Source organism: Chlamydomonas reinhardtii, chromosome 14 (genome assembly GCF_000002595.2).
Source record: "Chlamydomonas reinhardtii strain CC-503 cw92 mt+ chromosome 14, whole genome shotgun sequence".
Taxonomy (NCBI): Eukaryota; Viridiplantae; Chlorophyta; class Chlorophyceae; order Chlamydomonadales; family Chlamydomonadaceae; genus Chlamydomonas; species Chlamydomonas reinhardtii.
In genome coordinates, this window is record NC_057017.1 from 825,117 (window position 1) to 847,261 (window position 22,145).

General features: G+C 68.2%; 3 protein-coding genes across 3 annotated transcripts; 2 read left to right on the top strand and 1 right to left on the bottom strand.

The window, feature by feature from the left end:
- The first annotated feature begins 59 nt into the window (after positions 1–59).
- CHLRE_14g613150v5 (uncharacterized protein) lies at positions 60–5,591 on the top strand. The gene is made up of 9 exons (XM_043070035.1): positions 60–368; positions 731–865; positions 1,183–1,281; positions 1,637–1,757; positions 1,985–2,265; positions 2,445–2,882; positions 3,346–3,462; positions 3,852–4,124; positions 4,548–5,591. The coding sequence occupies exons 1-9, from the start codon at positions 228–230 to the stop codon at positions 5,076–5,078; spliced, it is 2,136 nt and encodes a 711-aa protein (XP_042916708.1). The 5' UTR covers positions 60–227; the 3' UTR covers positions 5,079–5,591.
- Positions 5,592–5,923: 332 nt separating this feature from the next.
- CHLRE_14g613200v5 (uncharacterized protein) lies at positions 5,924–10,379 on the bottom strand. The gene is made up of 8 exons (XM_043070036.1): positions 9,794–10,379; positions 9,219–9,593; positions 8,767–8,880; positions 8,391–8,495; positions 7,953–8,041; positions 7,321–7,678; positions 6,704–6,783; positions 5,924–6,536 (listed from the first exon to the last, which is right to left on the bottom strand). The coding sequence occupies exons 1-8, from the start codon at positions 10,268–10,270 to the stop codon at positions 6,149–6,151; spliced, it is 1,986 nt and encodes a 661-aa protein (XP_042916709.1). The 5' UTR covers positions 10,271–10,379; the 3' UTR covers positions 5,924–6,148.
- Positions 10,380–10,549: 170 nt separating this feature from the next.
- Positions 10,550–22,101, top strand: CHLRE_14g613250v5 (uncharacterized protein). Its single transcript, XM_043070037.1, has 9 exons — positions 10,550–10,661; positions 10,954–10,989; positions 11,325–12,523; positions 12,783–14,064; positions 14,212–16,111; positions 16,283–16,405; positions 16,707–17,279; positions 17,431–18,480; positions 18,764–22,101. The coding sequence occupies exons 3-9, from the start codon at positions 11,512–11,514 to the stop codon at positions 21,545–21,547; spliced, it is 8,724 nt and encodes a 2,907-aa protein (XP_042916710.1). The 5' UTR covers positions 10,550–10,661; positions 10,954–10,989; positions 11,325–11,511; the 3' UTR covers positions 21,548–22,101.
- The last annotated feature ends 44 nt before the right edge of the window (positions 22,102–22,145 follow it).

Sequence of the window (22,145 nt, forward strand, 5' to 3'; positions counted from 1 at the left end):
CCTTGGCGGTTTGCCCCATGTGCATAAGGGAGCGCTCTAAACTGCCCCATGATCACTTTAGTATGACTCAAAACACAAAACTTGCATGCTGCGCTGCACACTGCTTGCAGTTCTCTACAGCACTGAGCAACACCCGAGTACACTGTCCCGCGCTGTGCTTGCTTGTCCGAGATTGCATCTTGTATCCTCGAATCTGCAATGAACTGTTAGCGCTCGAAACTATTAGTATGACGGCGCGGGAGCTGGCGGGAGCTGCGCGGACCCGCTCGCGGTCTCGCGAGTCGGGCCTCTTAAACATCCCGTTATGGCGTGGTTTTATAGTTGCAGCTATATTTTTGTTTGCAGCACTGCTGGTTGCAGGCCCGAAGGTGAGCTTTGGGGCCCGGACAGGCAACTTTGGAGGGAGGGAGCCAAGCACGCCCCGCAACACCCGTCCTGACACAGCGGACGGCTCTCTAGACACCGGCCGGCTCGCACAGCTGCCCTGGATCCAGCAGGATCTCGCAAGGTTCTCGCCTGCCGTCAACTGCCATTTGGGCGGTGGGCCCACCGACTGAAGCCCAAAGCTATCATATCTGCCTCACGCACACTTGCACCTGCGCACGGTGCCGACTGCCCAGCCAACATCCAGTGGTTCACCGCCACCGCCACCGCCACCGCCACCACCAGTACTTAACACATCTGTGTGCTGACGTGAACGTGCGACCGCCTGCCTGCCACACACCTGCAGCGCGCCGCCGGCGCCTCCTGGTTCCGCCACCCCAACTGCACCTCCCCCTGCAGCGAGGCCGACCACACCTGCACGGACGCCAACATCAACAGCTGCCGCTACGCCTGGGGCAGCTGCCCCAACGGCACCGTACAGGTGTGCGGAGGGGGGGGGCAGGGAAGGGAGGGAGGGAAGGAAGGAATGGAAAGGGAGGAAGGAAAGGGCAGCTGCCCCAATGGGACCGTGCAGGTGTAGGGCGGGAAGGAAGGGGGGAAGGAAGGGGCGGGTCGGAGCGGGGGCACAGGGGGGGGGCACAGAGGGCAACAGGAGCGGGGGCAAGGCATCATGACGAGCCGGCAAAATAACACGCGTTGGGCGTGGCACCGCTTCGCATACACTGTCCTGCATGTGTTTACCCCTTGTGCTCTCGCACACAACCCGCGTCGCCCCCGGTCCCGTCTCCGCACCTGCAGACGGCGCTGGGCAGTGCGGTGGACATGGCTGACTGCCTGCCGCCCACCGACTGCACGCCGGGAGGCTGCGAGGAGGGCTGGGCCGAGGTGGCCAAGACGGTGGGTGAGGAGGGGAGGGGAGGCACGCACGTGCGCTGTTGGAGCGGCGGGGGGGGGAGCGCGAGGAGTAGCCGTACATTTTGCGCTGGGGTGTACGGCAGTGTACGGCATGGCTGTTGCATGCGTGCGGCCTCATGTGTGCGCCACGAGCGGGCCATGTCCCTCTTGGTCGACATTGATGTTACGGGAACATTACGCGAATACCCGGCCACTGTCGTTGGTTTATCCTTGGGCATGATAATAAGAACCCGCAATCCCCCTCTTCTCGTGGCTGGGTGGGCGTTTTGATAATGGTGCTGGGACGAAATCGTTGGGCTCGGGCACATAACACACGCCCCACTGCAAACCTTTACAGGCCTGCATCGACGTGAAGAAGTGCCTGGCTCACGCCGGGTTCTGCTACAGCGAGACCTGCTGCCGCGTCAAGCCGCAGGCCACCTGCTGCCCGCAGCTGGACTGCACCGTGCGGTACGAAGGTGGGTGGTGTTGACATCCAGCCATACGGGCATGTATGGCTTAAATGTCAGCAGTTAGGCACGTGGCCGGCTGGGCAGGCTGGCGGTTAGTGTGTATGCGTGGGGGCCGGGCGGTGGGGTTGGAGACGCATGCAGGCAAAGTTGGGTTTTTCTCATTTCACCATCCGCAATTATCCTTCCATGCGCGGCTCGCATTCATGCACACACGTGTGTGTTTTATCACGCAGACTGTGACGTGGCGCAGCAACGCGTGCTCAACGACACCTCGCGCTCCGACGTGGGCCGCACCCGCATCGCCCACACCGGCTCCGCAGCCTTCCCCTTCTACTCCGCCCCTCACGTCCCCGCGCCTGGGGGCTCCGCAGGCGCGGGAGGGGGCTCCGGGGCAGCTGCAGGGGCAGGAGGTGGAGGAGGAGGTGGAGGAGGAGGAGTGGCTGGCGGCTGCGAGGCGGTGCGGGTGTGGGGGCGCTGCTTCTGCAATGATGGCGCCAGCGTGCCGGGATGCGACGTGAGTGCTGCTGCTTGATGCGGGCACTTGGCAGTGGTCTGGCGGTTTCTGCAAAACGGCAGCTTTGTGGTACCAAGCAACGGATGGTATGGCTTGTTAGCATGGCTGCTCCTCAACCGCCTGTTCAACTGTCCATTCCCCTGCCCCCTGCCGCACACACGCCGCCCCTGCCCCCGCAGCCCTTCAACTCCTCCACCTGGACGACCGTGTCAGACGGCGAGGCCGACCCGCTGGCCGCCGCCGCCGACCCCGCCCGCCGCCTGCCGCCCGGCCTCTCGCAGCTGTGCGTCGTCCTGCCACCCGACTCGCCGCCCCCCGCCGCCCCCTCCTCGGCCGCCAGCCCCTCCCCTTCCGCCTCCCCGCTTCCTGGCCCGGGGACCGCGGGTGAGGACGCGGACTACGAGGAGGGCTCCGGCACCGGAAACGGAACACATGCGCGCCAGGCTGGTCGTAAAGACAACGGCGAGCAGCATGCGGGGGGCGGCAGCACGGCCGGACACCAGGCCCGGGTGGCGGTGGTGGTCGTGGCGTGCGTGCTGGCGGCGGGCGGCTGCGTGCTGGGCGTGTCGTGGTGCTGCGGGCTGCTGCCGGACGTGCGGAGCCTGCTGCGCCTGAGGGTGAGCAGTGCGCAGTGCGCCGAGCGTGCGCATGTGTGCGTCTTTGTGTGTGTATGTGTGTACGTGTGTTAGGAAGAGCGGAAACGCGCGCGTGGGATGGGCGGTACACATGCGCGCGTTGGGCGGTATGTGTGTGTGTGTCTACATTGCGAGGCGGTGCGTACGTACACATATCGGTAGCGCAGGGCATCTTGGCTGTACGTGTGTGTCCGGGCAGGAGGCGAGGTGAGTCCCACTGCGAGCCTCACTACGTGCCGTCCACTTCCTTGCTGCCACCGCATCTCCCATTCCTCCACACCTGCCCCCGCTGCCCAGCCCACCCCATCCCCCTCATCCCCTCTCCCCACCTCACCTCGTCCCGCTCACCGCCCCCCGCGCTTGCTGTTTCCCAAGATGGTCTACCGTCTACCACTTCCTTAACTAATCATGAATGTAACCCCCCACCCCGTGCCCCCCCCCCCAGGGCGCCACCTACGAGCCCATGTTCACGGGCCAGTCCTACACGCCGGGGCTGACCTCGCCGCCCAGTGCCACGGCACCGGCCGACATACCCTGGAACAGGTTCCTGGCGGCTCTGCAGGTGCGGGTGTGTGTGTGTGTGTGTGTGTGTGTGTGTGTGTGTGTGTGTGTGTGTCTGTGTGTGTGTGTGTGGGTGGGTGGGTGGGTGTGGGGGTGGGTGTATATGTGTGTATGTGTGTGTGCGTGTTGTGTGTGTATGTGTTGTTGTGTATACGGAGTGGAACCCTTCCAGAGAGAGGGAAGAGGGAGCTGTTTTCACATTCCCCAGGAAAGGCAAACCAGAGGGAGGGTGAAATGTCCGAGCACAACGTGTAAGAGGTGGGGGCGTGGGCGCGGGCATAAAGCAGCCGTGACCTCGTGTCCTCCAACCCAGGAGCCCATCCGGGCTGCACCACATCTGCCCCGTCATATGTATTTGCACGTGTCTCCTGCTGTACTGCCGTACCACAGGATTTGTACGGGCGCGTGCGGTACGGGCGGCGGTACCGGCTGGAGGGCGAGAGCGCCGCCGCCGCCGCCGAGCGCTACCGCCGCCTCATAAGTAACGCCGGCGGCACCGGCAACAGCAGCTGGCGGGGGCAGTGTGGGGACGGCGGCGGCGGCGGCGGCGAGGCGTACCATGGGCCGGGGCTCGGCGGCGGGCCGGCGGGAGGCGGAGGGGGATACGGCGTGGGCCCTGACGGGCTTGGAGGCGGGCGACTGGAGGAGGAGGAGGAGGACGAGGTGAGGCAGCCCCGTAGTGCCGTACGGGTGCTAGGGGAGAGGAGGAGCTTGGAGAGTCTCTAGGGGCCGTAGTTACCTGGCACCCCCTAGTACTGGTAATCTGGTTCTGGGCGGGTATCAGAAGATAGAAGCAGTGGGGGGACTAGGAGCAGCCTGGCGGGACGTGAGAGGCCAGAGGGAGCAGGAGGGGCCACGGAAGTGTGTTCATAAACGATGCAGCATATACGAAAGCTGGATGGAGGATGCCCCGTTTCCCCCGTCATTGCCGCCATCGGACTTGCCTTGGGTTTGGCTTGCTTGGCCCGTGCCCAATGAGGCTCACGAATCCGCACTAGCTCGCAAATCAGTACGTCCCTGCCCCGGCGCGTGTTTGACCGGTATGTGTGTGTGTACGGTCTGTGCCCCGCCGGCCCCGGCATGCAGGTGTTCACACTGGACGAGCGGCCGGCGCGACCCGTGGGGCTGATGGTACCCGCCTTCGGGCGCAGGTCCTCCGGCGGGCCCCTGGGAGGGGGAGGAGGAGGAGGAGGAGGCAGGCTGGGCCTGGGTGCTGCTGGCGGCTGGCAGCAGCAGCCGGCGTCGGCAGAGCTGGAGATGGGGCAGGTGGCGTCAGGGCCAGGGTCAGGAGCAGGAGGAGGAGGCTACGGCGGCGGTCGAGTCGGTGCCGCGGCGCCGGCGGCTTTCCACCACCACCACCACCACCAGCAGCAGCAAGGAGGCAGAGCTAACCAGTTTGGAACGACGGGGCCGGGCGCAGGCGGCGGCGGCGGCAGCGGAACGGATGGGTGGGCTGCGTCGGCGGGCGATGTCATCCACACGCGCGCCATGCGGCTTGACAGCTCGGATGGCGGGCAGGACGTCGATGATGGGGATGAAGAGGATTTGGACGCGCCCATCCACATGCCTCTCACCACGCCCCAGACCACGGGACAGGACGCGGGCCGGCGGCGGTAGCGCTAGCGCAGGCAGTTGCGGCGTTTGCGGCTGCCGTGAAGTCCGGTGTGTCCTGTGAGGCGGGTTCGCCCCTGTCACTTAGGGTGTGAGGATTGCGGTTGCCGTGAAGCATGTGCCAGGCGTTGCGCCGGGCGTTTTGCGGCGGTGTGCGTGAGCTCACTGACGTGGCGACGTGCGCGTTTGCAGTTGCCCTGCTGGTGGGCGGGTGCGCGGCAGGTTGCTGGTGGGCTGGTGAGGCGGGGGGGGGGGGGGTTACATGCATTAAGTCTACGAAGGGGGGAAATGCCAGTGACAGGCCACTGAGGTGGCTGCGGCTGAAGCAGTGCGGCACTGTTCAGCGGGGCGCAAGGCGATGGGCCACCGCCGCGGTTGCCCTTGCGGGCATCCGCGCGGACGTGTCGATGGGTAGTTGCACTCCTAAACTCGTGCCCGCACCCCGCTCGTTGCTCGGCAGCTGTTCAGCTCTACGCCATTGAACTGGTACCGTGTGTACATGAGTCGTCCAATCCCAGCGTCCGGTCGGGCCTCAGTCGGTCAGTTGGGGCCTTTAGTTAAAGTGCTGCCAAATGATTCCGTCCGCCAGTGCAGCTGCCGCTCGAGCTCCTGCCGCGGCAGCATTATGCTGCGTGGGCGCCTGATTGCGGCCTGAGCCGCTCTGCCGCAGCTGCTGCAGCCGCAGACGGTGGCACGGACGGTGGCACAGGCACAGCCTTGGCAGCAGCAGCGGCACGCACTCCTGGCCGCCTCCGACTGTCCCACACGGTGACATGGCCGTTTGCCATTTGATTGCCAACTGGGATGGACAGTAAGAACCTGAAGAGAAGCGTGACACCAACACGAGCACATGGGTTGCGTAGTTACACCCGCCTCTTATGAGCCTGATTCTCTCCTGAACCGATTGACGTAAACGGTCGGGATGTAACAGCCTGTAAGGCCGGCGCCGCTCTATGGCGGCTGCAATAAGGCGAGGTGTTCCCCTGTCTCTACCACACACCATGCCCCCCTGTCGCTGTCACGACGGGATGAGACACCGCATGAAGGCCCGTAAACCTGCCTTGCCGCCCAACGCCCTACGACCGGCCCTTGCCCGGCTTTCCACTCGCCAGCACCTCCTCCTGCTGCTGCCCTTCCTCCATGTCCTCCATCTCCCCCGCCTCGCCCTCCTCCATCTCCTCCCACTCCCCCTCATCCTCCTCGCCCTCCACCGCCCACGGCGGCAGCGGGTCCTCAAGCTCTTCCGCCCAGCGCTCCGGCCCCAGCGCCATCTCCTCATCCGTCAACAGGCATCCGTCCAGCATGGCCCTCAACGCCGTCTCGTCCATTGGATCCACACCGATCCAAACCAGCTGCTGGCAGCGGTCGCCCCACACCGGGTCCCAGCCTGACGTGTCTTGCTGCTCAGGCGAGGCGGCGGCGGCGGTGGGGTCGTCGTCTTGGAGAAGGCAGGCCCAGCGAGCGCTGCGGGGGCCGCAAACGCCATGTATAATACATAAGAATTGGAGCCGTTTGACTGCAAACGCAATCTCGGTAATTTGCAAGCGCACACGTACATTACGGAAGCATTTAGCACACCGTTGAGACCCCGCAAACACCCCAGGGATAGGTCCGGCCCGCCGCTCGCTCACCCGGGCTCGCTCTGCCATGCTCCGCCCGCGCTCTGCCAGATGCCCATCACGTCGTGCCGCGTGGCCAGCCAGAAGAAACCCTGGGGGCGGTTGGCGGTTGGTGGGGGCGGGTAAACGGTTGGTTGGTGGTCGTTGCATGGTTGTGAGCGCAGTACACGGCCAGCAACACGGGTAAGCCCGCGCGAGTTGCATCAACCCCAAGTCAAGGCCGAAGTCCCAACACTAATGAGACTTTCCGTAGCATGCCGTGAACCTTGACACACGCGCACATATTTTATACACACGCGCACACGCGCACATGATCACAGACACGCACACAACACACACATGCACACACGCGCACGTGCTTATCCATACACGCACACACGCACACGTGCACACACACACACACACACACACGCACACAACACACACACACACGCACACAACACACACACACACACACGCACACACACACACGCACACACACACACGCACACACACACACGCACACACACACGCACACACACACACATACACACACACACATACACACGCACACACACACACACACACACGCACACACACACGCACACGCACACACACACACACGCACGCACATGCACACACACGCGCACCTTGGTCCGCAGCACGCCCTCCCAGCTGCGGCTGAGCGCGCTGTCCAGCAGCCGCTGCGGGTGGAAGGGCCGCCGGGCGAAGTACACGAAGGAGCGAATGCCGTACTTCTCAGCCTCAGTCATGCGGGTGCTACCGCTACCGCTGCCGTGGTGGTGATGATCATGGTCGTGGCCATGGTGGTCGTTGTCGTGGTGGTGGTGATGGTGGTGATGGTGGTGGTCGTGGTGGCCGGAGGTGCTGGCATGCGTCGCCCCGGCCTCTTCGCCCGAGGAGCAGGAGGAGGAGGTGGAGGCGGCGGCTGCGGCCTCCGCGGCGGCCAGTCGCTCCGCCTCGTGCTCATTCAGAAGCGCCACCCAGCTGTGTTTAATGGAAGTCAAGGGAAGTGGAAATGACAGTGTGTAACTGTGTAAGTGTAATTGGGTGTGCTTGGTGTGTATGCAGGTTGAGTGAAAAGACGTGCCAGGCGTGCCAGGCTTGCCACCGCGCTGTGCACCTGGCCAACCTCGGAGCATACCCGGTAGCATCATTAGAGCCCGCTGTTCCCCTCTGCTCCCTGCCCCCAGCGCAGCCCCGCCCCTCCTGCCCCCTGTCCCCCCCCCCCCCCCGCCTGCCCCGCCTCCCGCCCCCTCACCCCGCGGACTGCTGCGCAGTGCCCAGGTCGAAGCGGCGCGTGTTGAGCACCTCGCTGGCGGCGATGCGACCCCGGCTGGTGCGCAGGATCTGGGGGCGTGTGTGGTTGGGTGGTTGGGTGAGGGGTGCAGGTGCGGGCGGGCAGGGAGGGGAAGGCGGGTTGCAGGAGAGGATTGGAGGAGAGCGTTGCTAGAGAGCGCACATGGATGTTGAAAACACCCTCAAGAACCAGTCCCCTCGCCTCCCCTCGCACGTGGATGGTTCAAAGGAGAGAGCACATGAAGCCCTCGCTGTGCCTCCAGTGCCCCCCGTGCCCCTCCCTTCCCCTCCCTTGTCAAAGCATAGGCCATGCTCTCCTCCTCGCTCTTTTGCATTGGGTCCGGTTTAGTCTGGGCTGGTGACTACAACCCTCCCCCTCCCCTCCCCTGCCCTCCCCCACCTTGGCGCTGGTGTTGAGCCGCCGCAGCAGCGCCTCCAGCTGGTCGGCCTGGTGCGGCGTGACCAGGTCGGTCTTGTTCAGGACCAGCACGTCGGCAAACTCCACCTGCAGCCCCAGGCCGTGCATGGGAGGAAGTGTTTGGGTTGCATAGGTGTGAAGGCAAGTTATTCCTTGTAAAGGACCGAGGCCGGGCGTACACCGTATAGTGTTGGGCGGGCGTTCAGTTCCCACGATGCTCCCGCACCCAGGCAACCCTCAACCGCCATAGCTCCTAACCTCCATGCCTGTGTGTGTGTACGTTGTACCCCTCTAAATCCATCTCCTTCCCCCCGAGTCCGCCCTGCCCCCCCAAGTCTCCCCTCCCCAAGCTCCCCACCTGCTCCACCAGCAGGTCCGCCACGGTGCGGTCGTCGTGTTCGTCCGCCGCCAGCCCCCGCTCCGCCAGCGACTCGGCCGCCAGCACGGAGGAGACGAACCGCTCCGAGTCCACCTGTTGACATTGCGGCGACACACAGGTGTGCTTAACGGGTATGTACTTCACTTCCCCAACCCCCACCCCGAGTCCACCTGGATGCATGGTACGATGATGAACAGGCACTACAGCTACTTGGCTGGCGTTCCTATATCCTCGTCCCTTCCACCCCAAACGCCCCCGTTCCGACACATCCGCAGTCCCCCGCCTCCAACTCCCCCGCTCTACATGAGTTCCCCCTACACCCCCCCCTCCCACTCCACCCCAACTGGTTTCCAGCACCCCCACATCCCACCTCAACCCACCAGTGCACCCAACCCCCCCCATCCCAAACCCCTCCCAAACCCCACCCTTACCACGGTGACCAGTGTGTCCAGCCGGGCCACCTGCCCCAGACTGGCGCCCTGCTCGTCCGCAAACTCAAACGTGGCGGCCACCGGCAGCGGCACCGAGATGCCCGTGCTCTCCACCACCAGCAGGTCAAATCGCCGCCGCCGCTTGTGCGCCTTTTTCCCGCCGCCCTCCTTGCTACTGCTACTGCTACTCCTGCTGCTGCTGCTACTGCCATTGCTGTCATTCTCTCCAAGCTCCTCCACGTCGGCTTCCGCCTCCGCCTCCGCCAGCTTCCGGATCTCCCGCACCAGGTCCTCGCGGATGGAGCAGCAGATGCAACCGTTGGACAGCGCCACCAACTGCTCGCCAGCTACGTGCACCTTCTCCGCTATCAGCGCCTGTTGGCAGGGGGGAGCGGGCGGGGAATGGAGGGAGAGGTGGTCATGGCGGTTGTGCAGGGCTGGGCTGGGCTGCGGATGTGGCAGTGGTGGAAACGACGATGGGACGTCACAGGTGCGCAGGCTCCAAAACAAACGGCGGTACGGCGGCTGGCGTACGGCACTTACTCATACGGAGACGTAGGGATAGCTTCCCTCACCTCATCGATGTTGACCGCGGCCATATCGTTGACCAGCACAGCCACCCGCAGGCCCTCCGTGTTGGATAAAATGTGGCTCAGCAGCGTGGTTTTGCCCGCGCCCAAGAAGCCGCTCAGCACCGTCACAGGTAGCAGGTCCTCATCGCCATCCTTGTCAGCATTGCTGGATTCGTCGTGCTCGCTGACGTTGTGAGAGAGTGAGGATTGCTGAGGGGCGGGGCTGGGAGAGGCCGGGGCGGGTGTTGTGGCGGCAGCGCACGCGATGGTTCGTGATGCTGTGCGACGCCCCTGGCCCAGCCCAAATGTCAATTCGTGTTGGTATGACAGAGTGCTGCTGACCGGCAACAACCGGGCGACACCGGGCGAGACTTGGTGTTGCACGGCCGACAACAAGGGCCGCACACACGGGCCTGGCGCGCGGCGTGCGCACAATTTCCCGCCACATTCATAGTCACAACCATTCCTATAACCTAGCATGTCGCGTTGTGACAAAAGTGGGTGCGGGGGGACAATTGCGTCGGCACAAGTGTTATGCTGGTCCCTCCCTCTGAATATTACTGTAGCCTACCAAATGCTCAGTTGCTTGAAAAAAATATAGCAAAGCTCTTTGCGGGGCTCAACGCGACTCTCAGGTCTCCATGCATGGTCTGAGGGGCCGACCGATTCATGCACTCGTCACAAACCACCCGGTGTAGAACCAATCCAGGCTGCGAACATGCACTAATCTTGTTACTTTATTACAGCTTAAGAACTGCACTGGTTCCGCAGTTTATTTCGCCCGAACCGCCCTGAGGCGTAAGGCTCTCCTCATATCTGTACGAGTATCATGATAATGAGACGTTGCTTGGAGCTTAGGGCTTAGCGAGAGGTGAGCTGCTTGCGCTGGCGCGGGCGGCAGGAGACTCTTGGAGGCGTGGGGCTAGCGAATATTGGCTCGATATTTTTACAGTGGAGCTTAGGCATGGGGGGAGGCTTAGCATGGGGTTGTCCGTGGAAGACCGCCTAAAGTTTGGCCGATTCGCAAGGCGCCAGGCTTTGTACGCGAGCCTGGCTGGGCTGGCTGCCTGGATCTGATTGGCAAGTAGCCCCTGACCGTGTTCACACTCCGGGTTTCGCAACTGACAAGGTCTCGGTGCCCGTTCCTGACCTCTGCCCGACAGGTCTCGTTGGGCCCCCCAGCGGCCCTGCGACCGGATGTAAGTATGGCTGGCTCTGCGCTATCGAGGGGTTCCCATGATTATGGGGTTGTGAGAACGAGGACAGGGCACCGGGGGGCCCGCTACCAGTGGGGGCTAGGGCTCTGCGTGTGTGTATGTGGGGGGGGGGGGTCTCGAGGAGCGGGGCCATGCAACCCGGGCGGGCACGCCACGCAGGCACACCCCCTATGCCGATAAGGCTCCGCCCGCGCCTGACACAGCAAGCCTCCACGCTATCGCTCTAGGCCAGCGCGTTCTTACCGCCTCAGTCGCCGCACTACTGGCCGCCCTTAGCCCATGCCGACCCCTTACACACGTCACATTTGACCCCACAGGGACCGGGACTGGGGCCCAGGCGGCGGGTACGGGGGCCGGGGAAGGGGAGGGCGCCGCAGCGGCGACGGTGGCGGCGGCCGCTACAGTGGTGGCGGCGGCGGCCGTGGAGACTACTACCGCGGGGGCAACCATTTCGGCGGTGGCGACCGCTACCGTGGCGGCGACAGCTTTCACCGTGATGGGCTGATGCCGGGAGTCATGGGCGGCACTCCGCCGGGCTACCCCCACGACGGCCCTCACGGCTTCTACCATGACGTGCCCCAGGGCGGCATGGATGGCGCCCCGCCCCACATGCGACACCAGCCGCCGGGCCCAGGGCCGGCGGGGCCGGGGCCGGGGCGAGGGCTAGGGCTAGGGCTGTACGGAGGAGGAGGCGGGGGACCGGTCAGCGGCAGCGGCGCGTGCCCGCCGACGCAGCACGCCCCGCCGCCTACGTACCAGTACGGCGCGCCGCAGCCGCAACTACCATACGTGCTGCCGCAGCCGCCACAGCAGCCGCCGCAGTACGACTACAGTAGCTATTACGCCCACGCACGGCCGCAGGGCCCATATGGGGCCGCGTCGGGGCCGGGTTACCCACCGCCATTGGCCGTGTCGGGTTTGGCGTCGCCCCTAGCTCCTATTGGCTCGCCCCCGGCCCCGCCTCCTGGGATATCTCCGACAGGCAGGATGCCGCCGCCGCTGGCACCGCCGCTGCCACCAGAGGAGCCGCCGCAGCCACCGCCACCCGGTGAAGGCTCGGGGCCGGGCGCCGCCACGCCGCCGCCGCTGCCTCCCAGCGACGACGGCGAAGACGGGGAATGCGACGATGGCGGCGTGGGCACGACAGCGGCGGTGGCGGGGCGGGGTCGCGGCGGTGGCCAGGCAGCGCCGCAGTTGTCGCCGCCGCAGCAGCCGTCGGCAGGCGGCGCCAACGGTAGCGGCAAGGGAGCGGCAGACGGGGCGGGAACTGGCACGCAGGGAAGTGCCGAGGCCGCTTCGGCGGGCGCGGATGTGGGCAGAGCTGCCGTGGAGGTAGTGGCCGGGGCGGGGGCGGTTCAGGCCTTCACTATTAAGGCTGCCAAGCCGCCGGCGGTGATCAGTCACAATACGCTGGTCGGCAGCCGCCGGGGGCTGCCTGTGGGTGTGACGGCGGCGGCGGCGGCTGCCAAGGGCTCCAAGGCTGGCACTCGCGCCAAGTCAACCACGCCGCAGCCTTGTGAGTGGTCCTGTGCAGGCGGGCGGCCGGGGTAGCGGGACGGGATGGGGGCGGCTTGGGGCACAGGCGCTCAGGAACGGGAGGTTGATGGGGGTGGACTTGGGCGGGGCCGGGGCTGCTTGGCCGGTTCGGGGTACAATCATACATTCATGCCCAGTTTGCCTGGGCTGTACTGCACACCACCGTGCGTACACATCATCATCATCACACCGCACGACTGCCTCTGCCGCTTGCTGCGCCCCTGCCTGCTTGCGCGCAGCCTTCGGCGGCGGCGATGTCGTGGACTATGATTTTGACGGCACAGCAGCCGACAAGGGCGGAGGCGGAGGCGCCGCTGGCGGCGCCGCTGCGGGCGCCGCCCTGGGCGCTGCCACCACCAGCACTGCCGACTCGGCGGCGGCGGCAGGCGGCGACGCGGGCAAAGACACAGCCGCTGTACAGGCCGTGGCGGCGGCGGCGGCTGTGGAGGCGGCTGTGGCGGCGGCGGCGGCGGCGGCGGCGACGGCTGCGCGGCTCACATCGCCCGCCAGCCGCGCCACGACGCCAGAGCCATGCATAGCCGCCGTCACCGCAACCCGTGCAACCACCACCATCACCACCACGACAAGCGCCGGCACTCGCTCGCCCCTCCCGCAGCGCTCGCCTGGTCCGCACCGCTGGGGCTGCGCGGAGCCCCTGGCGGCAACGGCGGCGGCGGCTCCCCTCGCAGCGCTCGCTGGCTCGCCGCTACATGCCCGAATTGGGACTACGGCTGCCACAGCTGCCGCTGCCGTCGCTGCGCCTGCGCTCGCGCCTGCTATCGTGGCTGCTGCCGCGCAGCTGCCGCCGCAGCTGCAGCAAAAGCGTAATCGCTGGGACAAGAAGACGGCCCAGGAGGGGGAGGCAGGCCGGGGAGCGGACACGAGCGCCGCCACCTCCACCGTTGCCACCGCCGCTGCCGCCGCCGCTTCGGAGGGTGCGATATTGATGGAGGACATCATGGCGCAGCTGGAATGTATGAAGGCGGCTCGCAGAGGCTCGCACCCGCCGCAGGACCCGCCGCCTGTTGCTGCCGCTGCTGCTGCCGCGGCCGCTGCTGCTGCGGCCGCTGGCGCCGCTGCCGCTGGTGCCGCCGCAGGCGCGGTTACTGCCGCTGGTGCCGCCGCAGGCGCGATTACTGCTGCAGGCGCGGTTACTGCTGCTGCCGCGGCCGCTGGCGCCGCGGCCGCTGGTGCCGCCGCAGGCACGGTTACTGCTGCTGGCAGTGTCGGCGGCGCCGCTGCAGAGCCACCGGGAGTGCCGGCAGGGCACCGCAGCGGCGGGGCCACACCGCTCTCCCCACCGCACGCCGTCGCGGGCGCGGCGGAGCAGCACCGCGTGCTGGCACGCAGCCCCGGCCGCAGAGACAGCCGGCACGGCGGCAACCGGAGCCGCAGCAGTAGCCGTAGCCGTAGCCGTAGCAGCAGTGGCAGTAGCAGCTCGAGCAGCGGCGACGGCAGCAGCCGCAGTAGCAGCACCACGAGGAGTCATAGCGGCAGCAGGGGTTCTCGAGACCGGCACAGGTGCGACACGATGTGCAAGCCCTGTCCTGATTGCTTTAGCTTCCATGTTATCGTATCAGCATCGCGTTTGTGTTTTGTGCATTCCATTCAACCGCCAGTTCCCTCCGCTAATGGTCGTAACAAGGCGCGCTGTCGTGAACCACACAGGAGGCGGAGAGAGTCCAGGCCAAGTACCGGGGCCGGGGCGGGCGCAGCAGCCAAAGCGCCGGAGCAAACCGCGCCGGCCGCGGCGGCCAGAACCGCCGCCGCCGCCACCAGCAGGCTCGTCTCACCGGCGCCGATGGGCGCAGCAGCAGGCGGGGCTCGTGAGTCAGGGGCTGGCCGCAGCCGGGATCGCAGCCGGGACCGCAGTAAAGGCAAGGAACGTGATCGCGACCGCAACACGGACCGGGAGCGGGACCGGCGGCGAGACAGCAGCCGAGAACGTGAGCGGGACAAGGGGCGGGAGCGCGAGCGCGAGCCCAGGGGGCGGGAGCGGAGCGGCGGCGGCAGCGAGCGCCGGAGCTCCCGCGACAAGGAGCGGAGCGGAGCGGGCGACAAGGCAGGCCGGCAGGAGCGGGATCGCAGTAGGGACCGGCGGCGTGACCGCAGCCGCGACCGCGCGCGCGGCGCCAGTGCCGCCGCCACCGCCGCAGCGCCTGCCAACGGGCGGCCCGGTAGCCGCTCTCCTCTGCGCCGACCGCCGCCGCGCAGCCCCTCCCCGAGCGGCGCGACCGGTCGCCACACGCACTCGCGCGGCGGCGGCCGCCCCGGCGACGCTCATCTGCCCGGGCTTGGGCCGTACGGATCGCACGGATCGCACGGACTGCACGGACTGCACGGACTGCACGGACTGCACGGACCGCATGGGTCACATGGGAGGGAACGGCGGCTCCACGAGCCGGAGGCGCACGGGCGGGACCGAGACCGGTACGGCAGAGACGGCCGGGACGGCTGGGAGCGGCGGGGCCCGGAGCGGGGGGAACGCGGCACGTACCATGCCGGGGAGGAGGGCCGCCGCCGGCCCGGCTCGAGGGAGGGCTCGCCCCGCGGCAGGCCGCCGCCGGCGTCGCCTGGAGGCCGGCTGGGTGCCACATATAGCGAGCGGGAGCGGGAGCGGGAAAGGCTGCGTGGACCGCGTGTAGGCCTGGGCGGCGAGGGACACCGCAGCCGGCCCGGCTCCTCGCCGCCCCGCTCGCCGCCGCCGCCGTCCTATGAGCCGCATCGTGACGCCGCGCACAGACGCGGCGGCGGCGCCGCCGCCGCCGCCGCTGCCCCCGCCGCTGCCCCCGCCGCCGGCCACTCCTCCCGCCTTGACGCGGCTACCGGCGCAACCACGGCCCCAGTCCCAGGCCACGCGGCCGTCGATGGGGCGCTGGGGCACTCGCCACTGCCGCCTCTGCCGCCGGGGCCGCCGCCGCCAGATGCCCAGACCGTCACCGTCGCCGCCGCTGCGCCCATGCCAAACTACAGCCCTTTCACGTCTGACGACGAGGACGCAATGATCCTGTCATCCGACGAGGAGGGCGCGGTGCCGCCGCCGCCGCCGCCGGGCGCGCCGCCGGCGCCGGCGCCACACGGCTCGCAGCGGCCGCCGCAGCTGCCGCCACACCTGCAACCGCAGTACGGCGGCACGGCGGCGCCGCCGCAGGGCCACCATCAACCCCAAGCCCACAGCCACAGCCATAGCCACCACCGCCACGGCCACAGCCACCACAGTCACCACAGCCACCACCAAGCGCACGCGCCGCACCACAGCCCGCACCCGCACCCGCACCCGCACGGGCCGCACACGCCCGCGCCGCCATCGTCGCCCAAACCCATGGTGCCGCCCGGCGTGACGGACGAGCACCTGGCCGCGATGCGCGAGGCCTACCGGTCCGAGGTGGGCCGGCTGCTGCGGCTGTACGGCCGCGCTGGCGGCGAACAAGGGGAACAGCAGGCGCAGCCGGGGTCTGGACCCCGCCGGCCGCCGGCGCCGCCGGCGGGCGTCCAGGCTCTGCAGCTGATCAGCGAAGGCTATCACGCGACCGTGGATGCGGTTGAGCTGGGAAAGACGGATTCGGAGGTAAGCGGGAACGTCACAAAGGTGTGTGTAAGGGCGGGACGTTTGATCGAGCCATGCGTTGACGCGCCTGTGCAAGGCAGCCTGTGTTGCCATGCGCGGAGGGTTCGATATGTGCAGCCTTTACTTGATGGCGGTTGCCAGTACTTGACCTCGCTCTCTGCCCTTGTGCAGGATGTGGTGCCGGTGCCCATGCCGGCGGCGGTGTCGGCTCCCGGCGGCCACCAGGGCGGCCGCGGCGGCGGCGGCGATGACGACGACGAAGGGGCTAGCCCCGGCCCCGAAAACGCCGAACAGGTGCGAGTGAGAGCGCTCCAGGAGCGACTCCGACAAGGCACTGCACAACAGCACCACAACCATCACAACCCTTTTGCCGTTCTGGCCTTCGTTTCGCGTCCTCAGCCTTTTATCCCCTCCCCAAACTGCAGCTCACGCTCTCCTATACCCCCGCCCCCTGCGCTCCTTGCAAACTCCGCTACCCTGCACCCGCGCCCCACCTCGCCCTCCCCTTCCCCTCCCTCTACGCCTGCTGTCTACTTCGCTGCACCTCTCTATGCCATCTTTGCAACCCCCTCCCTTCCCCTCCCCTCCCCCGCAGCTGCCCCTCACCGACGAGACGCGGGTGTTCCCCTGGGCCGTGGACCGAGGCGCCGAGCCCGCCGACCTACGTGTGCCGCCGCGAGCTGACCAGCCGCCGCTGGCACCCGCCTCCCCCGTGTTCCTGTTGGCAGTGGAGTTCCCCTCCGACGATACCGCCTTCCAGCCATGGCACCTCCTCACATGGCCCCAGCCGCACCAGCAAAACCAGCAGCAACGTGCAGGCGGCGGCGATGCCGCCGCCGCCGCCGCCGCCGTCGCCGGCGGCGGAGCCGCCGGAAGCTACGGGCTGGAGTACGCTGGCAGTGCCGGTGAGACCGTGCTGGCGGCGGCGGCGGCCGCCGCCGCCACGGCCAGTGACCCCGAGATCGGTGTGTACCGCTACCCGGTCACCGTGCCCAACAAGACTGACGCCAAGCTGCTGTGCACGGAGCGGCGCGCGGAGCCGCTGGCCAAGCTGCGGCAGTGGGCGGCGCGCGGCGGCGCAGAGGGCTCCGCGGCCGAGCACTTCCTGCCCGTGTGGGGGCAGAGCGTGCAGCGTGTGGCGGACGGGCTGTGGCTGCCGCTGACGCAGGTGCGGGTGGGGCGGCGCATGGGGTGGGACTGTTTTCAGCACGCTGTCAGTAACAAACGCCACCAGCACTGCTGCCCTTGACTTCAGGATAATACTGTACAGTGCATGCGTGTTTGCATTTTGACTGTGCGAACGTGCACGAAACGCGCAGGAGCTCATCACGCCAGAGCAGCTGCGCTGGGAAGCGCGCCGCGAGGACGCTGTAGCGGCACTGGCGGCCGCCAACACCCAGCCCACGTCCGCCACCGCGCTGCTGGCGGCCGCCTTTGCCGCGGCCACCGCCTCCGCCGCCGCCGCCGCCACAGGCAGTGCCGCCGTGCGGCCGACGTCAGCGGCCTCAGGCCCTGGGCCCCTTGCTGCTGCCGGTGCCAGCCGCGTCAGCCGTGTGGCGGGCTCGGCGTCTCCCGGCGCGCTTCCGGCCCGCGCCTCAGGAGAGTCCGACCTCCTCGAGCTGCTTGAACGCAGCCGCGGCCCCGACTGCTGGCTATGGCCGCGCGGCAGCGGCGGCAGTGGCCGCCCAGGCCAGGGCGGCGCCAAGCGGACCCAACCGCTTGCGAATGGCCGTAGCGGCAGCGCCAGTCTGTCGGCCAGGGCCACATCCGCATCCCCGCCGCCGCCGGCGGCTGCGGCGGCGGCTGCGGCTGGGGCGAAGGCGGGTGCCGGCACCGGCAGTGCCCTGGCAGCACTGCACGCCGCACTCACGTCTGCCGCCAGGAGTCGGGGCGGGCCTAGGCCAGGCGGCAGTGGGCGAGGCGACGGCGGAGACGGCGGTGCTGGCAACGGAGGCGGTGGCGGCGGCGGCGCGCGGGGCCCCAGCGCCTCGCCCTGCTCGCCCAACGCGCCCTCCTCACTCTTCTTCTCCGTCGCTGCTAGCCAGCGGGAGCCGGCGACGTCGCCGCCGCCGCCGCGGCCGCTGGCGGCGGCGCTGCCTGACTGGCTGGCGGCTCTGCCGTACACGCGCGTGTACGGCGACGCCGTATCCGGGCCTGGTGGCAGAGGCGGCACTGCCAAGGAGCAGCAACAGCAGGCAGGGGGGCAGCAGCCGGGGCAGGGGCAGCAGCAAGGTCAGCAGCGGCCCGGTGAGAAGTCGAGGGCGCTGTGGGGTCCGCCGCCGCCGCTGCAGGTGCTGGCGGACCTGCGCTTCCAACTGTTTGAGGACGCGCACAAGCGGCTGCCGCTGCTGTGCTATAACCTGGTCAAGGTGCGTGCGTGCGCCGCGGCTGCGTGCATGCTCCGCTGCTATGTCTGTCGCTGCTTGCGGGTTCATGCAAAGCATGAGGCAGCGCTGTTCCTTGCTGAGGAACGCGTATGCGCCCGTGTATGGGTGTGTACGAATGTATCCATGAGGTTGTATGGGCGTTTGCCAGGCGTGCGTACAGCGCTGGGGCACCTGGCGCTGTGCGCACTTCCCTCGAAAGGCATGAGCTGGCACTTACTGGCATCAAACTTCAGATTGCATGTTCCTTCCTTCACTCCACCCGCAGGAGGTGCTTGAAGAAATTCGAAGCGGCAAGCGCACCAGCGCGAGCCAACGGCCGCCGGCGGCCGGGCCGGCTGGCAGGGGCGCACCCGCACCCGCACCTCCACATCCTCCATCTGCACCTCCCGCACCGCCACCTCCCGCACCGCCACCACCACCACCTGCGCCTTCGCCGGCTGCGCCTCCGCCCCCGGCCGGCAGCAAGCGCCCGCACGGCGACGACGAGAGGGACCAACAAGCAGACGGCAGAGTTGGCGCGCCGCCAGTGCCGCCGCCTCCGCCGCCGCCTCCGCCGCCATCACCGCCGCCGCCCGAGGCCGGCGCTGCGCCACAACCTCCCGGCGAAACCACAGCGCCGGCTGCACGGGCTAGCGACACCACATCGCCTGCTGCCGCATCGGACAAAGCCGCTGGGGCCGCCGCAGCGGACGCAGCCGCGGCGGCCGCGGCTGCAGCACCGCGCCCCGCCAAGCGGTCACGCTGGGACGTGCCGTCCAAGGCGGGCAATGCAGCGCCGCCGCAGCCCTCAGACGCCGGTGCGACCGCGCCTGCTGCGGAAACTGCTGCTCCTGCTCCTGCTGTTGCTCCGGCTGCTCCAGCGGTGGCTGCTCCGGTTGCTGCGATCCCTGCCGCCGTGAGTCCTGCCGCTGCCGCCGAGCCCGCGCCTGCTACCGCGGCGCCTGCCATGGCGGCCGCGGCCGCGGCGGCAACGCCAACGGCTGAAGGGGTGGCGGACGCGCTCGTCGTGGGCGATGTGGAGATGGAGGATGCAGGCGCGCAGCCCAATTCGGCAGCGGCAGCGGCAGCCGGAGAGGCTCACGCAGGTGCAGGCGCAGTTGCAGAGGCGCAGGCAGGTGCAGGCACAGTGGCAGAGGCGCAGGCAGGCGTAGGTGCAGAGGCAGAGGCGCAGGCAGGAGCAGGTGCAGTGGCAGAGGCGCAGGCAGGTGCAGGCGCAGTGGCAGAGGCGCAGGCAGGTGCAGGCGCAGTGGCAGAGGCGCAGGCAGGCGCAGGCGCCGAGGCAAGAGGAGCGGCAACAGGGCGTCCGGCGGACGACCAGTCCGCACCGGAAGCCGACATGCGTCAGTCCGCTGCTGAGCCTGCGCCGGTGCCGGCGTCGGACGCTAACGCCGCCGCCGCCGCCTCTTCCGCTGTGGAGGTGGTGGAGGCCGAGGCGCCGGCTGCCATGGAATGTGATGCGCCGGTGCAGCAGGCTGCGGAGGCCGCATCTGGAGTTGCAGCGGAGGCGGAGGCAGTGGAGGCCGAGGCCCCGGTAGTTGAGGGCGGCCATGCAGCTGCCATGGACGTTGATGAGCCTGGGGCCGCGCCTGCGCCAGAGGCAGTGGGGCCGCATCCCGCACAGGCGCAGCCGCAGCAGCAGCCGCAGGAGCAGCCGCAGGAGCAGCCGCAGGTGCAGCCGCAGGTGCAGCCGCTGCAGCAGCCGCAGGAGCAGGCGCAGGAACAGCAGCCTGAGCCCCAGGCGGAGCCCGGGACGGAGCAGCAGCCGCTACAAACAGGGACTGCTGCAGAGGCGTTGCGGGCTGGGGAAGACGCTACGCCGCTTCCTGGTGCGAGCACGGCGCCGCACAAACCGGCACCAGGCGCAGCGACCCCCGGCCGAGGCGCGGCCATGTCGCCGGGCGGCTCCGACCCCGGGACGCGCGCCGCCTGCGCCGCCCTCCTGGCTGCAGACCTGCTGCTGGCGGCGGCTCCGCCTCTTGTCGCCGTCGTGGAGGAGGAGCCAGAGGGGGCTGCCGGACAGCCCAAGGCGGTAGCGGCGGCGGAGGAGCAGAAGGCGGATGCGCCGGAGCAGGCTGTGGAGGTGGTCGCGGCGGTGCAGGCGGCGGCAGCGGCGGTGCCGCAAGCGGTGCCGGAGGAGGTGCCGGAGGCGGCAGAGGCGGAGGCGCTGCCTCCAGCCGCAGCGGCTGCGGACGCGGCGGCGGCCTCCCAGGTCGTGCAGCATGCAGAAGCCATGGACGTTGATGAGCCTGTGACCGCGCCTGCGGCCGTGGCGGCGGCCGTGCCCCCGGGAGTCCCGGCGGCAACGGTGGCCACAGAAGTGCCGCCCGTGGTCACGACCGAGGCGGTGGAGCGGTGTCTGCTGGAGGCGATGCGGCTGATGTCGGAGGGCATTGACCAGGCGGCTTTGCTACAAGACACGGACGAGGAGGAGGAGGAGGAAGACGAGGAGGAGGGGGAGGCGGGGGAGGAGGCGGGCCCGGGCGCAGCACAGCAGCGGCGGCCACGGCCGCTGCGCGCGCTTCGGACGCGCATGCAGCGGTACGGCTTGCTTCCTTCCGTGCAAAGCGACCCTGGAGCAGCGGCGGCTGCTACTGCTGACGCCGCCGCCGCCCAGGGGCTACTGCCTCAGGCTGCCACCGTCGACAAGGCCACCGCTGCGGCACGCGAGGACGCCGCCGCGGCGGCCGGCGCCGCAGGCGCCGCCGCAGGCGATGCTGGCGGCGCCGCAGCCGCTGCCGCTGCCGCTGCTGGCGCGGCCCTTGCGGCGCTGCAGGCGGAGTGGGAGGCGGCGGCGGCGCGCGCGGCGGCTCGCGGCGAGGAGGGCCTTCAGTGGGTGGCGGGCATGATGGAGGACCTGCAGGCCTCGGCGGCGGACAGCGGCGTGCCGCTGGAGGAAACCAGCGACCTCCAGAACGTGGAGGCGCGCAAAGAGCGCTTCACCCGCATGGTGGCGCTGGGGCCGCAGCTGGCGGAGCGGGCGCGCGCCGTGTTTGGTCGCCTGAGGGCGCAGCTGGCGCAGGCGCAGGCGCCAGGGCCAGGGCCAGGGTAGGGGTAGGGGTGTGGGCATGGGTTTTGGGGAGTGGAGTGGCCGTTTCGGCTCAGTCCCGTATCCAAGGAAGGAGGCAGGAGTGTTGACTAGAGTGGGTAAGCCGCCGAGGCCATGGCACCGTGTTAGGACGGCGGTAGATTACATTGTAGGTGGCGGAGAGAGCAAAGAAGACAGAAAGCAGGGATTCGGTTACGCTCACGGCAAACCTTCAAACTGTCATTGCTTAGGTGTTGGTCAGGCGCATTGCGGAGTGCAGCGTTTAGGTCCTGATGTTTGCTGTTTCCGTAAAGGCCTGTTGAGGTTTGGTGTCACGCGTGATCCGAGGCGGAAGACTGTTCGAACGGCTTCGGGAGGGCGCGGAGATGCGGGGGGCGAGGTAAGGTAGGCGGCCGTGTGTAAGGTGATGCCGTGATGGACGGTGTTGCCAGCGTTGAGAACTGTAGAGTGGCCTGTGCCCATGGGGCCTACTGCTGCAGGCCAATGCCTGCCACGGCTGCCAGTCTGGGGGCAAGGAAGCACGCCAAACCGTGTAAAGCTCTCCTGAGCTAAGCAATACCAAGGAGCTCTGGTCCAGTCTGGTCTGAGCCCCACACATCAC